This window comes from Lycium barbarum, chromosome 11 (genome assembly GCF_019175385.1).
Source record: "Lycium barbarum isolate Lr01 chromosome 11, ASM1917538v2, whole genome shotgun sequence".
NCBI classification, from domain to species: Eukaryota; Viridiplantae; Streptophyta; class Magnoliopsida; order Solanales; family Solanaceae; genus Lycium; species Lycium barbarum.
The window spans coordinates 119,239,710-119,256,258 of NC_083347.1; the positions used below are offsets into that span (position 1 = coordinate 119,239,710).

The 16,549-nt window shown below is 28.8% G+C and overlaps 1 protein-coding gene across 1 annotated transcript; it reads right to left on the reverse strand.

Moving 5' to 3' along the window:
• Positions 1–10,935: 10,935 nt before the first annotated feature.
• Positions 10,936–14,179, reverse strand: LOC132617987 (stem-specific protein TSJT1-like). The gene is made up of 4 exons (XM_060333055.1): positions 13,872–14,179; positions 12,571–12,811; positions 12,223–12,343; positions 10,936–11,467 (listed from the first exon to the last, which is right to left on the reverse strand). The coding sequence occupies exons 1-4, from the start codon at positions 14,081–14,083 to the stop codon at positions 11,280–11,282; spliced, it is 762 nt and encodes a 253-aa protein (XP_060189038.1). The 5' UTR covers positions 14,084–14,179; the 3' UTR covers positions 10,936–11,279.
• Between the last annotated feature and the right edge of the window lie 2,370 nt (positions 14,180–16,549).

Sequence of the window (16,549 nt, forward strand, 5' to 3'; positions counted from 1 at the left end):
ATTTGTGAAAAAATATCATATGAAAATATATATTTTCATTATTAAAAGATTTTCTTTCTATCAAGCTTAGAATTTAGCAATTAAAAATGAGAAATTAGATTTTATGCATTTATTTTGCCTATAACAGCAAAATATTATTTAAATGTTAATGTTGTTATACATGTATAATAGTCATTCTCTATAATAGCCAAAAAATTTAGGACTCAACGATGTTGTTACAGAGGTTTGATTGTATGTGTAACTATAAAGGACATTTAAAAGTTAAATTGCTACTAAACCTACAAAGTGTTTTTTTTTTTAACTGAATAAAAAAAAAATGTTACATAAATTGGGATAGAGTGATTAATTCGGAGTGTGTGACAGAAGAAATTGTTACGTACCTTTACGGACTTTGGAGCTTCAAAAATAACCAAAATTTGAGAGTAGTGTGAAAGCAAATGCGTAGAAAAAAAAAAAAGACGACTTATTATAGCTATGCTTTTCAGGCTGTATTGTCGCACCACTTTGATTTGGTTATATATTATGTTAGTGGTCGTTTGGTAAGTAGATAGAATTATTTCAGAATTATTATTTTGGGACTAATTTATTTTATTTTTTGGATTAATTTATCTCATTTAGAAGATGGAATAAAATAATTTCAAGATTAATGAGATAAGATGGAATATCACATCTTTAAGTTTGGAATGCATTTTATACTTTGTTTGGTATAAGGTATAAATTTATACATTCTACCAAAAATGATATAAAATTAATTTCACAGTTAATGCTAGAATATCCCAATTAATATCGTGTACCAAACTTGGAGCTTTGATAGTGATGGCTCTTGTTCTTTTGCCACTCTGTCAACACGCTAGCTGTATTTCTCAACGTCCTTTTACTATTATTTTTGGGATAATTGTGAAATTATTTGTCTTCTCAATGTCTCAACGGGTTTATTTTATGAGTACTGTTTTTTTTTTTTGGAAACATATGACTACTATTTATTTAAAATTATTATATATCTACACCTATCTATATTTCTATTATATATATGAGTATCCAAGAGAGACTAACACAGTAATAAATATTTGTATCAAAACTATATAAATTGTATACTTTAATCAATTACTTTTTTATCCCACATAAATATATGTCATAGTACTGAATATTTATTCTCTTCTCATGTATACACGTATGCACTTTAATTTTAATTTTTCGACACATTTATTTCTTCCGTGCACTTTTATTTGTTCATTTTTTACTTTTCAAGTACTTTAAGAATTAATAAATGAAGTATCTCTCCGTCCCATAATACTAGGCCACATTACTAAACTACTTTTTTATATGGGCATATGTCATAGTACTGAATATTTACGACCCGATTGGCTACAAGAATTATTCACTTTTTCCGAAAAAAATTTTCACTTTTTTTCGGAATCAGCATTTGGCCATGAAAATTCCAAAAACAAGAAAAACTTGTTTTTCACTTTTTTCACAACCAAAATAGGTACATTTCAACCAAAAAAAATACAATTTCAAAATTATGGTCAAACACAACTTCAACTCCAAAATTTCAAAAAAATTGAAAAAGTTTTTGGTTTCTATGGCCAAACGCCTACTTATTCTCTTTTCATGTATACACCTATGCACTTCAATTTTAATTCTCCAACACATATTTATTTCCTCCACGCACTTTTACTTGTTCATTTTTTACTTTTCGCGTTCTTTAAGAAGTAATAAATAAAGTACTCCTTCCGTCCCATATTACTTGGTCACATTACTGAAAATATATGTCCAAATTACTTATTCATTTACAAAACTAAGATCAAATTAATTAAATCTTTCCCATCTTACCCTCTGCGTCCCATATTACTTGGCCACATTACTAAAAATATATGTTCAAATTACTTGTTCATTTACAAAACTAAGATAAAATTAATTAAATATTTTCCATCTTACCCTTAGTAATAAATGTTCTTGAAAATAGTCAATTTTGATTAGAATGTATTTATTGGAGAAAAATAGGGGTAAGATAGTAAAATACATATTTTATTTATGATTTCTTAAGGGAATGCAAAAGGGAAAGTGACAAGTAATATGGGACGGAGGGGTATATATATTTTACTATAATATTCATATTTATTGGTGTAAGTCTCAATAGACTTGAAAAATAATTTGAAAAATGAGTAATTAATGTGAAGCGTAAAATTAATAATAAGAACAAAAATTTCTTTCTCTCAATTTGTTAACGTGGACAAGTAAAAGTAAACGGAGGGAGTGACTTTTATCCCCATTTTCCTTCTTTGTCAATACTTTAAATGTGAAGAGAGGACGAATAATAGCAATGCAAATTTGTATCAAAAGTTATATACATTGTACACTTTAACCAACTACTTTTTTATCCTACTTGGACATATGTCATAGTACTGAGTATTTATTCTCTTCTCATGTATACACATATGCACTTCAATTTTAATTTTTCTACACATATTTATTCCCTCCGTACATTTTTACTTGTCCACTTTTGACTTTTTACGTTTTTTAAGAATTAATAAATGAAGTATATACTTTATCATAATATCCATATTTATTGGTGTATAGTCTCAATAGCTTTAGAAAATGATTTAAAAATGAGTAATTAATGTAAAGGTTAAAATAAGAAGAAGAATTCTTTTTTCTCTTGATATGTCAACGTGGACAAGTAAAAGTGAACGGAGGGAGTGACTTTTATCCATGTTTTTCTTCTTTGTCAATATTGTACTTATTTTACTCTCTTTTGCATTCTCTAATTATTGTTTCTTTACATGTATTACTTTATATTTTCATTTCGGAATCAAAATTTGGTCATTTACGATATAACATATATCTTTCTAATTTTAATTTCTTTGTATTTTTTTTAAAAAATCTATAATTGTTAATATAAAAAATTATAATATATTTTTAATTAATTTAATAAAAATATTTTATTAGTTTTGCTTTTAAAAAATCCAATATATACAATAATGGTTCTTATGTTTGGATCTGAATAATTAGTTAATTGAGATGGATATCAATCTGTTGGTATACACATAGATATTGAAGAATTTAAAAGAAAAAATCTAGAATCAAAATATTAATTTTTCCTCATATTCTTACTAATTTTCTTTTTGAGAAAAAGTCCAACTCTTTCCATATCAAAGACTTAATTCCATCATATGTTTTTAAATTTTAAACTTCATTTTCTAATTATAACTGAAGTGATGGTACATAAAATACATTTTGTATATATTGTTATATATAATAACAATTAGAATGTTTTTAAAAGTTATTTTTAAAATACAAACCTTAAATACTAGTTAATTAAAGTGAATAAACATGTTCGGCTCGTGAATCGCACGGGCATATATTGCTAGTTATTATAAAGGCACGAATATAAATGTTGGTTAACCAAAATATCCTTCAACTATTGAACGACTTTTATACCCTTTCGACACTAAATAAATACATTCCATCTTAGATAATATTGTAATAACAACTAATTTGTATTTTGGATGATTTTTTTGTTTTTTATTACATAGAGGGTAGGGAAAGGGGGGAGGGAATTACAACATAGAGATTCGAACCCTTACTAACAAGATGAAAGTTCAGGTAGCCAACCAACTGAGCTACTACATCCCTACGTATTTTTGGATGAATTATGATTCCGGATTCTAAAGTTAAAAATGAATTTTCCATTTTGAGTTCTAATTGTAGAAGTTTCCTAGCAAATTTAAAACATTAAATGCAGAACGAATGATTACTTATTCAATTCGTAGGCCAGAATCCAAGTAATATAATAATTTGTTGGCCAAAAGTTTAAGTCCATTATTCCAAAGTCCAAATTACAATCTAATATCAAAATTCAAATATAAGAGATCTGTTACTTACAAATCTTTCAAATTGTTTTATTTAGGGATTAGATTGTTCTTCTTGTCTATCATATCCTAGCAACCAAGCAAATAGCCCGCGATTCTAACCCTATTGATATTGCCAATAATGGCAATACATAATTAGTGTTACAAAAAGAAATCTGAGGGAATGTTTTTAAAATTGATCCATTACATTTATATTTTATTAAGTTAATTAGCTACTTTAGAGTACTTTCATGTCATGTTTTGTTATAAAATATACGAATTCGGGTTAAATTTACTTATTAGTCAACTTGGTCAAAGTTAAATGACTTTTATTAAAAAAAACTGTATGATAAACTTTAATTAAATTGGATGATTATTATGAAACAAAAGATGGAAGTATTTTTGGTGTGATAAAATTTCATTAAGTTGGATGACTTTATGAAATAAAAACAAAAAGGTAACACGCGCACAAACGTATAATTTCCTAAAGCATAAGCACCGCAACAACACTGATAATTATTCTCCTTAACTTTCTGTTTACTTTAGTTTCTCACTTTGCCGACCACATATTTTTATTTTGTTTATTACCATTTCAACAACCACTTCCAATTTTGTTGGGTTGTTAAACGATTTCAACTATTGAATATTCCTCGAGTGTATTCATTTAAAGTATTACTTATGTGAATCATTCACAGAAAAAAAAGTTTAACAACCAAGAAAATAGCCCGCAATTCTTACCCTATTAATACTGCCATTAACGGCAATACTGTCATTAACGGTAATACGTAGTTAGTGTTACGAAGAGAAACCTGAGGGAAGGTCTCTAAAATTGATCCATTACATTTATATTTTATTAAGTTAACTAGTTACTTTAGATGGAGCACTGGCATGCCATATTTTGATATACAATATAAGAATTCAGGTTAAATTTACTTATTAGGTAACTTGGTCAAAGTTGAATGACTTTTATTAAAAAAAAAAAATGTATGATAAACTTTAATTAAATTGGATGAATATTATGAAACAAAAAATGAAAGTATTTTTGGTGTGATAAAATTTCATTAAGTTGGATGACTTTACGTAATAAAAATAAATAGGTAACACACGCACACAGACGTATAATTTCCAAAAGCGTAAGCACCGCAACAACACTGATAATTATTCTTCTTAACTTTCTGTTTACTTTAGTTTCTCACTTTGCCGACCACAGATTTTTATTTTGTTTATTACCATTTCAACAACCACTCCCATTTTTGTTGGGTTGTTAAACGATTTCAACTGTTGAATATTCCTCGAGTGTATTCATTTAAAGTGTTACTTATGTTAATCATTCAGGGAAAAAAAGTATAACAGCCAAGAAAATAGGCCGCAATTCTTACCCTGTTAATACTGTCATTAACGGAAATACGTAGTTAGTGTTACGAAGAGAAACCTGAAGGAAGGTCTCTAAAATTGATCCATTACATTTATATTTTATTAAGTTAACTAGATACTTTAGATCGAGTACTGGCATGTCATAATTTGATATAAAATATAAGAATTCGAGTTAAATTTACTTATTAGTTAACTTGATCAAAGTTGAATGACTTTTATAAAAAAAAATTAAAAAAAATTGTATGATAAACGTTAATTAAATTGGATGATTATTACGAAACAAAGAACGAAAGTATTTTTGGTGTGATAAAATTTCATTAAGTTGGATGACTTTACGTAATAAAAATAAATAGGTAACACACGCACACAGACGTATAATTTCCAAAAGCATAAGCACCGCAACAACACTGATAATTATTCTTCTTAACTTTCTGTTTACTTTTGTTTCTCACTTTGCTTACCACAGATTTTTATTTTGTTTATTACCATTTCAACAGCCACTTCCAATTTTGTTAGGTTGTTAAACGATTTCAACTGTTGAATATTCCTCGAGTGTATTCATTTAAAGTATTACTTATGTTAATCATTCATGGAAAAAAAGTTTAACAACCAAGAAAATAGGCCGCAATTCTTACCCTGTTAATACTGTCATTAATGTCAATATGTAGTTAGTGTTACGAAGAGAAACCTGAGGGAAGGTCTCTAAAATTGATCCATTACATTTATATTTTATTAAATTAACTAGTTACTTTAGATGGAGTACTGGCATGCCATATTTTGATATACAATATAAGAATTCAGGTTAAATTTACTTATTACGTAACTTGGTCAAAGTTGAATGACTTTTATTTTAAAAAAAAATGTATGATAAACTTTAATTAAATTGGATGATTATTATGAAACAAAAAATGAAAGTATTTTTGGTGTGATAAAATTTCATTAAGTTGGATGACTTTACGTAATAAAAATAAATAGGTAAGACACACACACAGACGTATAATTTCCAAAAGCATAAGCACCGCAACAACACTGAAAATTATTCTTCTTAACTTTCTGTTTACTTTAGTTTCTCACTTTGCCGACCACATATTTTTATTTTGTTTATTACCATTTCAACAGCCACTTCCAATTTTGTTGGGTTGTTAAACGATTTCAACTGTTGAATATTCCTCGAGTGTATTCATTTAAAGTATTACTTATGTTAATCATTCATGGAAAAAAGTGTAACAACCAAGAAAATAGGCCGCAATTCTTACCCTATTAATACTGTCATTAATGGCAATACGTAGTTAGTGTTACGAAGAGAAACCTGAGGGAAGGTCTCTAAAATTGATCCATTACATTTATATTTTATTAAGTTAACCAGCTACTTTAGATCGAGTACTGGCATGTCATATTTTGATATACAATATAAGAATTCGAGTTAAATTTACTTATTAGTTAACTTGATCAAAGTTGAATGATTTTTATATATAAAAAAAAAATTGTATGATAAACTATAATTAAATTGGATGATTATTATGAAACAAAAAATGAAAGTATTTTTGGTGTGATAAAATTTTATTAAGTTGGATGACTTTATGTAATAAAAATAAATAGGTAACATACGCACACAGACATATAATTTCCAAAAGCATAAGCACCGCAACAACACTGATAATTATTCTTCTTAACTTTCTGTTTACTTTAGTTTCTTACTTTGCAGACCACATATTTTTAATTTGTTTATTACCATTTCAACAACCACTTCCAATTTTGTTGAGTTGTTAAACGATTTCAACTGTTGAATATTCCTTGAGTGTATTCATAAAGTATTACTTATGTTAATCATTCATGGAAAAAAAGTTTAACAACCAAGAAAATAGGCCGCAATTCTTACCCTGTTAATACTGTCATTAATGGCAATACGTAGTTAGTGTTATGAAGAGAATCCTGAGGGAAGGTCTCTAAAATTGATCCATTACATTTATATTTTATTAAGTTAACTAGCTAATTTAGATCGAGTACTGGCATGTCATATTTTGATATACAATATAAGAATTAGAGTTAAATTTACTTAGTAGTTAACTTGGTCAAAGTTGAATGACTTTTATTAAAAAAAATTGTATGATAAACTTTAATTAAATTGGATGATTATTATGAAACAAAAAATGAAAGTATTTTTTGTGTGATAAATTTCATTAAGTTGGATGACTTTATGTAATAAAAATAAATAGGTAACACACGCAGACAGACGTATAATTTCCAAAAGCGTAAGCACCACAACAACACTGATAATTATTCTTCTAAACTTTCTGTTTATTTTAGTTTCTCACTTTTCCAACCACAAATTTTTATTTTGTTTATTACCATTTCAACAACCACCTCCAATTTCGTTGGGTTGTTAAACGATTTCAACTATTGAATATTCCTCTTGAGTATATTCATTTAAGGCATTACTTATGTGAATCATTCGCGGAAAAAAGAGTTTAAATTTTCTGAAAATAAATTATTCATTGGTGCTCCAATTAAAACAGAATAGAAAAAAAGACTTAAAAGAAATAAAAACAAAGAGAAGTTGTGCGTGAATTATATTAAGATGAGGGTAAAAGTACTAGGATTTATACTTTGTGTCAGTTGGTAAAGCGGGATAGAAAAACTATGATCTCACATGTGATGAATAAAACTTCTTGTCCCTATAGTTTATCTGAATTATTTATGGATGAACATGCTACCGCCTGTATTTTTATCAGAATATATATTTAACTTTTTCAGCAAATAAATGATTACAATAACAAACAACAACAACATACCCAGTGAATCCCATAAAGTGGGTCTGGGGAGGGTAGAGTGTACGCAAACCTTAATGAGAAGTATATTAAGTGGATACGATCTTAATGTGAATTATTTATGGATGAACATGCTACCGCTTTTATTTTTATCAGAATATATATTCAACTTTTTCAGCAAATAAATGATTGACATTCTTTAATTTTGCATGATAAAATATGGTCACTAGCTCAATTTCTAATGTTGGTTATTTTAGTCGTAACATATTTTTCCATGTAAGTAAAAAAGTAAAGGATATATATAAAAATAATATTTAATGAGAAGTATATTAAGTGGATACAATCGATCGAATAATATTTTTGTATCTTATAAAATAAATAATCTGTAATTTCAAATAACATCACCTAACATTTGAGAGATTGACAGGGAATAACGTGCGGGCCACGTTGATAGAGGATAATACTCCCTCCATCGGTCCATCTCAATTTAAGTGTCTTCGTTTAACTAGGTATTGAGTTTAAGAGACTTTTAAATTTTGTAGTCCTAAATTAAAGATGTGTGTAATATACTAAAATACCATTTGAATCTTGTGGTTATAAACGTGTCATGTAGAATGTTTGAATTATCAACTTACTAAAGAGAAATAATATTTTTTTTTGGGATAAATAAAAAAGAAAGCAAGACACTTAAATTGAGACGGATGGAATAACTAAACATTATACTTATTAAAATATTAGCAAAAAATCTTAATCTACACGGTGATATAAAAATTGTTTAATTGGTGAAATTGTCACAGCCCAAGTTGTCGATTTGATGGGACTTCTGAACAATTTGTACTCAAGTTATGCCCGCCGGTATAACTTGTAAAGCAAATTTGCCCATAAAAACTTGTGACCAATTTGATTAAAGTTAAGTTCATCTATATAACTTGAGAACAAAACAAATTTTGCCCATCTGAGCAACTTGTGGACAATTTGATTAAAGTTACGACCGTCTCTATAACTTGCAAGATAAGTTTTGCTTATCTAAAAAACTTGTGAACAATCTGTATTAAAGTCATGTCCCCGTCGACATAATTTATGAACAATGTTAATTTTACTAGTCAGGCAAAGATTGGTGTACCAAAATTATGACCCGAGTTTATTTTTGTACAACTTTTTAGATTGAGATAGAATTTAAATATAAAATGACGACGTGAAGTGTTTGCATTTGTACAAATTATTCCTATAGAAAATTTTGATGGGGGACATAATCAGCATAGGGAGGTGGACATTTGGTGCTTTATGTGTACAGTGGTCCACATTGACAATCGTCTTCATATATATTTAGTTTCTTTTTATTTGCTTAATAATCATTGGTCTGTTTCCTGCCTGTTTTCCTTCTCTATTGATAATAAAGAATAATATAAATTTGTGGTCATATAGCAAGCGAGTTTGAAAGATTTGGTGACCTTCCACAATTTAAGGTCTTGGTAATTTGTGGTCACATTGTAAACACGTCAGGCATATTGAGGGCATAGCTAATTAAAGTTAATGAGTACACTATGAGCCCGTTTGGATTGACTTATAAGTTGCTTATAAGCTGCTTTCAGTTTTTTTGAGTATTTGGCTGATCAGCTTAAAGTTATTTTGTGCATAAAATAAGCCTAAAAAAATAATTGGACTCGTTTGACTTAACTTATCTGAAGCAGCTTATAAGCCAAAAAAAAAAAAAAAGTTAGCCCACCCCAATTTTTTTTTATAGCTTATAAGCTGTTTCCAGCTTATAAACTGCTTATTTTAAGCCTATCCAAACAGGCTCTAAATATGATTCTCTATCCTAAATAATATTTATGTGGTACTATTTAATTTGGCACGAAATTAAAGAAATTAATGAAGACTTTTAAAATTTATTGTCCAAAACAAGCCTTGGATATTTGTGTTGCTATAAATCATCTCATAAAGTAAATTATTTTTAGGGAAAAGGGTCAAAAACATCCCTCTCGCTATTAAAGTTTTCAAATATACCCCTGTCTTAACGGAAATCTCTAACATAACCTGATTTCATTTTTAAACCCGCTCTATTTGAACCCAACCCAACTAAATAAAAAACGCATATAGAAAAGTGACATTATTTTTTGAACAGACAAAAAAGAAAAGCGTGCCACAAAAATTGAGACAAGAAAGTAATTTTTTTTTATTTCTTGTCCGATGTTCGAAAAACCCTAACTAATCCAAATTTATGTTACGTAAAACCTATTAAAAGAACGATCCCTGCTAAAAAAAATTAATACCCAGAATAAGTTAAATATGATAAGTGAACATAATGGAGAGCAAGAAAAAAGGGTAAACTTCCCAGAAGAATGGTACAATAGTTAGAGAGAAGGCATTAAGTCAAATCATAGTGTTACGCGATGCATAAAGTAAGGCTGTTTATATTATACAAATTGCAAAAGTAAGTCTTGAAGCGTCAAATGTAAATTCTATGGATCTTCAATTTTTAATATATTAACTAGAATAAATCTAAATTGTTAAATTTAAAATGAACAAATGTTTGCAAAGAGGGTCTTTATTAGTTGATTCCTAATTCAATTTTTACACGATTGGATCACTCTTACATATTATAGTAAATAACATAGGCGAATCCAAAATTTTAAAGTTTATGAGTTCCCAACTAGCAATATTTATTGTTACTGGGTTCTCAACTCGAAGAATTTCACATTATAAATACAAACTTCGGATGAAAGTTGTGGGGTTCCCACGAACCCACACCTAATAGTATGAATCCGCCCCAGGTAAATAACATGTATTATTTTTAAGATTATAAATTTCAATTTTTATGAAGATTTTATCTATAAATTACTTCAAGTGATTCCAAAACATAAATGCATTGCGCGTAGTAATAACCTCTTCTTTTCTTTTCAAACTTTATAATTTTGTTGCATCACCTACTAAACTCAAAATTAAATCATTCATTTATTTTTTGTCAAGTTTTTATTGATATTGAAACTTATACATACAAGAGATGAAGATATGAAAGCCCCCTAATCATAGAGGAAAATTTGCACATTCACTTTTTCCTACTCAAACAGAACTAAATAAATAAGAAAACCAAAAAGAGAGAAGAAAAAAAACAAGTATCTTACAATCTAGGAATCTCAAAGACAATTTACAAGGTTGAGTCCTTTTGGAAGATGAAATGATTGAAATACAATGGAGATAATCAGAAAAGACAGCAATAATTGACAAAGATAACAAGTCTATGTTTAGTGTTGTTGTTTCTTTTTAATGAGGTCCAAAATAGTGTCTACTGGCCCCAAGTTGCCCAATTTGCTGCACTACCAACTCTTGGCATGCTATTAACTTTTGAGTATACATCAACCTTGAAATAAGCTCCACACATTGAACCTTCACTGTCAACTCTTGGCATTGCTTTCATCTTGTAACTTGGATGCTCATAGCTCTTCAATCCTGTTTCACTATGGTACATGCACCCTGCAAAAACACATCAATCACACCCGAGATCAGAGGCGGAATTACACGTAACTTAGTTCACGAGAACTCAACAACTTGTACTCAAGACCCTACATATGCATTAGGGAATTCAACAACTTTTGCTCAAATTCTATATATGCAGTACGAAGTCTACTAAATGTCTATAAATGTTATTGTGACTCATTTCTAATTATATATTAACTTGAGATCGTTGGAACCTACAAATGTAAAATTCTGAATCTGCCCCTGCCTGAGAATAAAATGGACTTTGACAACTATGAGTCCAAATTTCGTAATGTAATTGTTCCATCTTTCTTTTAGATACCAAGCAAAATTTGATGCGTAGGTTTGAAACTCTGCAAAGTATGGACCCACTCCTCTACCTTTCGACAAGTTTAAATACTAAGCTTTGTCCTAAGCAAGATTCAGAACTATAATTTGGGCCTAACCAATTCGTCACGTGTCGGGTTCTTACCACGTGACCAAAGTAGGGGCCTTGTGCAATTTAATCACTATTTTCATCATCCACCCTTGTAGCCTAGTGAATAAAGAATAGAAGGCACCATGATGTACTAAGCTCCCGCTATTCTTAGCACGTGACCAAAGACAATGATTTTGTGCAATTCGACCCTGGTAACCCTTGTAGTTTAGGGGATTAAAAAAAAATGATAACTCGGTGCACTAAGCTTCCACTAAGCACTAATTCGAGCATAAATTAGGCAATTACTTTTAAATTTGAGATTTGAGATACATACCGGTTGGGAAGGGAGCAAATGATTTGATACAACTTGCTTTAATGTGATCCACATTATCAGATATCATCACGGATCCATCAAATGCTATGCCCCAAAAGAGCTTCACCTTTTCATCACCACCCTATTCAAATAACACCATTCATGATATTAATTAGTGACACAAAAAAATATAGCATGACCTTATAAAACAAATTAAGGCAAAATTATAGTCAGCATATGTATAACGACAGTATACTATATGTATAGGGTAGTCGCCATAAATATTTTTGGTCGAACGGCCAAATGTGTAACTTGTCCAAAAGGTAAAATAAACATAATAGTATTTCTATGTTTGTAATATATACTTACAAGGGCAACAAAGACTGCATCAGCCTTGTGATCATATATCACAAATCCAAAGCTACCTTCAAGATCCTTGAGGACTTCATGGGCCGGGTATGGGCCTCTGTCACGGAGGGTCCGATATGCCTCACTTACAAGCATGGCCTCATTAGCACACTTTGATAGCCCATAATGCTTGTTTAGAGCACATAGGTTGTTTAAATTTCCCAAGAAAATGCAGTATATGTCATGCACACCACAGAACATCCTACAAAAAAAACATATATAAATATATATATAACAATAATTTCGCATCATATAAATAATTCATAGGCAGAAAAATTATAAACTTGGGAGAATTCGAGAACAACAATTAAAACATGAGATAATACTAGGTACTTTTAGACCACCACTACCTTGGGATCTTGGGAGGTAGTAAAGTTATTTCCGGTGGCCTCCTAACAAGACCAGTACTTTTAGGCTGTGTTAAAATAATCGTACTCCCTCCGTCCCAAAAAAAAAATTGTTCTTTTTTAATTTGACCCAAAGTTTAAAAAATAAAAGAATTTTTTTAAAATATAGGATTCAAAATAAACCTTCGATATTGATGTGATCGTAAATAATTTCATAAAATTTTGTTTTTAAATATAGAAAGAGGATAATTTTTAAGACAACCTAAAAGAAAAAGGAGGATAATTTTTTTGGAACTGAGGGAGTATATATTACACCATTATATATGAAATAGCAATTAAATAAAGTTAATTAAATGATATAACAATTAAATAAAAATTTGCGAAAATTCAAAAGCATAAGGACCAAAAGTACACTATACAGGAACTAATATCAAAATTTATGGATACTTAAGTATTCTTACTCATTTGCCTCGCTTTGTTGTTTTACTCATTTATGTTTGAAAAATTGACATAAATAGCTACCAATTAAAATAATAGCACGAAAATATGTATATTAGTTTATAATATATATAATGTATATTTTTTGTATATTGATAACTAATATATATAAAATATATATTTAATACATAATAGTATATGTTCCTGCTTTACTTGCCTAGGGGTAAGGTATTACCCTGCCTAGAATGGAACCACACTGGACATGTTGCTGTTATTTTACTACACATTTGGTTAGTAAATTTAATTATTTTTTTCTCGACCGGTCAAATTTATAAGTTGCACAATGTTTTCACCTGCCCCACCCTATTGTCATCTTTACCTCATTTATTTTTTGTCCTGTCCTGCCTCGTGCCGTTGTCATCCCTATTCGGAATTAATCAAATTTTAAGAGAAAAAAAAAAAGGATTTATAATATACCGTTGCAAAGTATTGTATGAACTAGCACGATTAGAATAGGCCAAAAATGCTTTATCCATAAATCCAATAGAAAAACCATTATTTGGATTTGCAGATAGGAAATTCTTCATAGTTTCTTCAGGTGTTGCAGCTTTAATTGATGCTTGTAATGAAGCTGGACTTTGTAACTCCTTTGGTGGATCAATAACACCACTCTTGAATATTGTCAACATTTTTCTTTAACCTTTTGAAAACAAACAAATAGAGATCTTAAAATAAAAAGAAGCAAATTGAATCAACTATGATTAGGTAGAATGGAAAATGAAAGGTTTGGTGATTGGTTTGAGTATTTATAGGGGGAAAAAAGAAGATGGGATTATTATTCTTAGATTAGATAAGAAGAGTCATAGAGGTGTCAGAGTTATCCATTTAGAATCTTGAAACTGAGGTAAAATTTTATTCTAAACTGTGGGCATGTGGTGGACCATTGATTTTTAATTTTTTTGGAAGGGCAATAAGAAAGAAGATTTTAGTGCCAAACAATTCTTGAATTAAGGAAAACTATAATTTTTTTAGATGTTTTTTTTTTTTCCTGAGGTGGAGGTGACAATGATAAAATAATAGTACCTCCATTTTCTTTTTAGCTGATAGGGGTGTCGACATGAATTTTTATTAATAATAAAATGAAATTTCTTAATGAGAAAAGCATATGGAGGGTGTCAAATCTTACCTTACTCATTCATTCTAATGCTGGATTTTTTTTTTAATTCTAATGAAATAGATAGAGGCAAATTTAGGATTCCGACAAAATGGGCGCATTTTTATGAAGAGGTGGATCTAAAATATAAATATAACGTTCCTTTAAATTCTTATCACTAAACCTGATTCTCATCATTAAATATACTTTAACAAACAACAATAACATATCCAGTAAAATCCACAATGTGAGTCTGTGGAGGGTAAGTGTATGCAGACCTTACCTTACCTTGGAAGGTATGAGGCTCTTTAAAATAAAGATTCAATAGTTTTTTTCTAGAATTGTAATTCTTTTTACATATATACTTATAATCTAGATTGAAAATGTTGGAATTGAACTCATTGGCTATATGCTACATCATTCACTGCTGCTTATTTATTTTGATAATATGTATTAACGATACAAAATTTTATACTGAAAAAGGTGAATTGGGACCAGTGTCATTTATATATTTTGACAATTTTTAAATTTTATTTTATTTTTTAATGACATTTCCTTTAACAATGACATGCCATGTTAAAAATTACTTGAATAGATGATCTTTCGGATACAATATATCTCTCTAGCTCCATGAGGTAGGGATATTTCATCTGTCAAATTACACTATTAAATTAATTAAATAAATAAATAATTAATTAGTACGTTGTTGTTGAAATGTTTATACATATAAAATTTTAAAAAATAGTTTTAATATTTATACCTATCTTTAGTTTAAATAATAAATTTGAAAGGTCCTTTTATATTTTTAAATTAAATTAAGTTAGATTGTTGGAGAATAAGGGAACTTTTCAAATACTTTTTCGAGAAATAAAATCAAGAAAAATTGAGTAGGTGGGAAATACGAGGAATTATTCATCATTAATCAGCTGGATCTTATCCATTGCCATAAATATTTGAATTGAGTTTGACACGAATCCTAGTCAGCGAATCCTTCTTTTATTACTCTCTCATTGATAAGATTTTGCTCTGTTTTCTTCCGACACTTGTACACGCTTTACACTTTTCTTTATTTTGGGGGGCCCTTATTCATTTGTTTTTTGTTTTCTCTTTGATCTTTGATATTTTCTTTTAAAATGAGTATATCCCACCTTACCCCTAACATTTAAGGATTGGAAAAAAATACCCCTCACATATTAAAAGAGAATGATAATCCCTCTATTCAATATTTTTCGGTGAGAATCTTTTATTTTTAATAAATATTTTTTTCTTTTTCTTTCTAGAATTAAATATAATATATAACTCTTGTTATTGTTCCATTTACCTATTCTTCTGAAAATAATGTATAACAACTGCTTGAAAAATTCTATTAATAAATTTCAAGCTATATTTCCTTCATTATTATTATTATGATTATTATTATTATTATTATTTTGGTTTGGGGGACTAGAGGGCCAAGATCTTAATTATTCAACAATCTAAATACAGCCTAGTATTAGTACCCGTGCGAGTGGATGATACTAAAAGACACTAATCTATGTTACATTGTGACGTGGCTTGTTTGAGTGCATTGTATCATAATAAAATGTCAAGTATCATCTAATTTTCAATATAATATACTCAAATTAACGATTTCTGTGAAATTAAAGGAAACAAATTAAATGTTTTTAAATATTATTTGATTTAATCTTTAGATTTAATTCATAATGAATATGTGTGTGTATGTACACACACACATTTCTCTAACCCTTTTCTCATTTTTTCTTACTATGATATTTTAATTATTTTCTTTTTCATTTAGTATCTTATGTTTAATCAAAATAATATCATATATGATTTTAGTCGTGATTTTGAATTCCTCCAAAATATAAATAGAAACTTTCTCTTGTTACTTGTCAGTGAGATATATTGATAAATTTAATAATTACTACTTAACACTATTTTACATAAGCAATTGAATTATCTTCTCTTTGATTTCCAGTCTTCCAAATTTTGTGTTTCAATT

Bases quoted from the DNA above. Each gene is read 5' to 3' on its own strand.
- LOC132617987 (XM_060333055.1), bottom strand. From the start codon at position 14,083: ATGTTGACAATATTCAAGAGTGGTGTTATTGATCCACCAAAGGAGTTA. The intron at 12,344-12,570 runs GTAAGTATATAT...TTATTTGAATAG, and splicing joins ATGCAGTCTTTGTTGCCCTT to GGTGGTGATGAAAAGGTGAA. The intron at 11,468-12,222 runs GTATGTATCTCA...GTGTTTTTGCAG, and splicing joins ATTTGCTCCCTTCCCAACCG to GGTGCATGTACCATAGTGAA.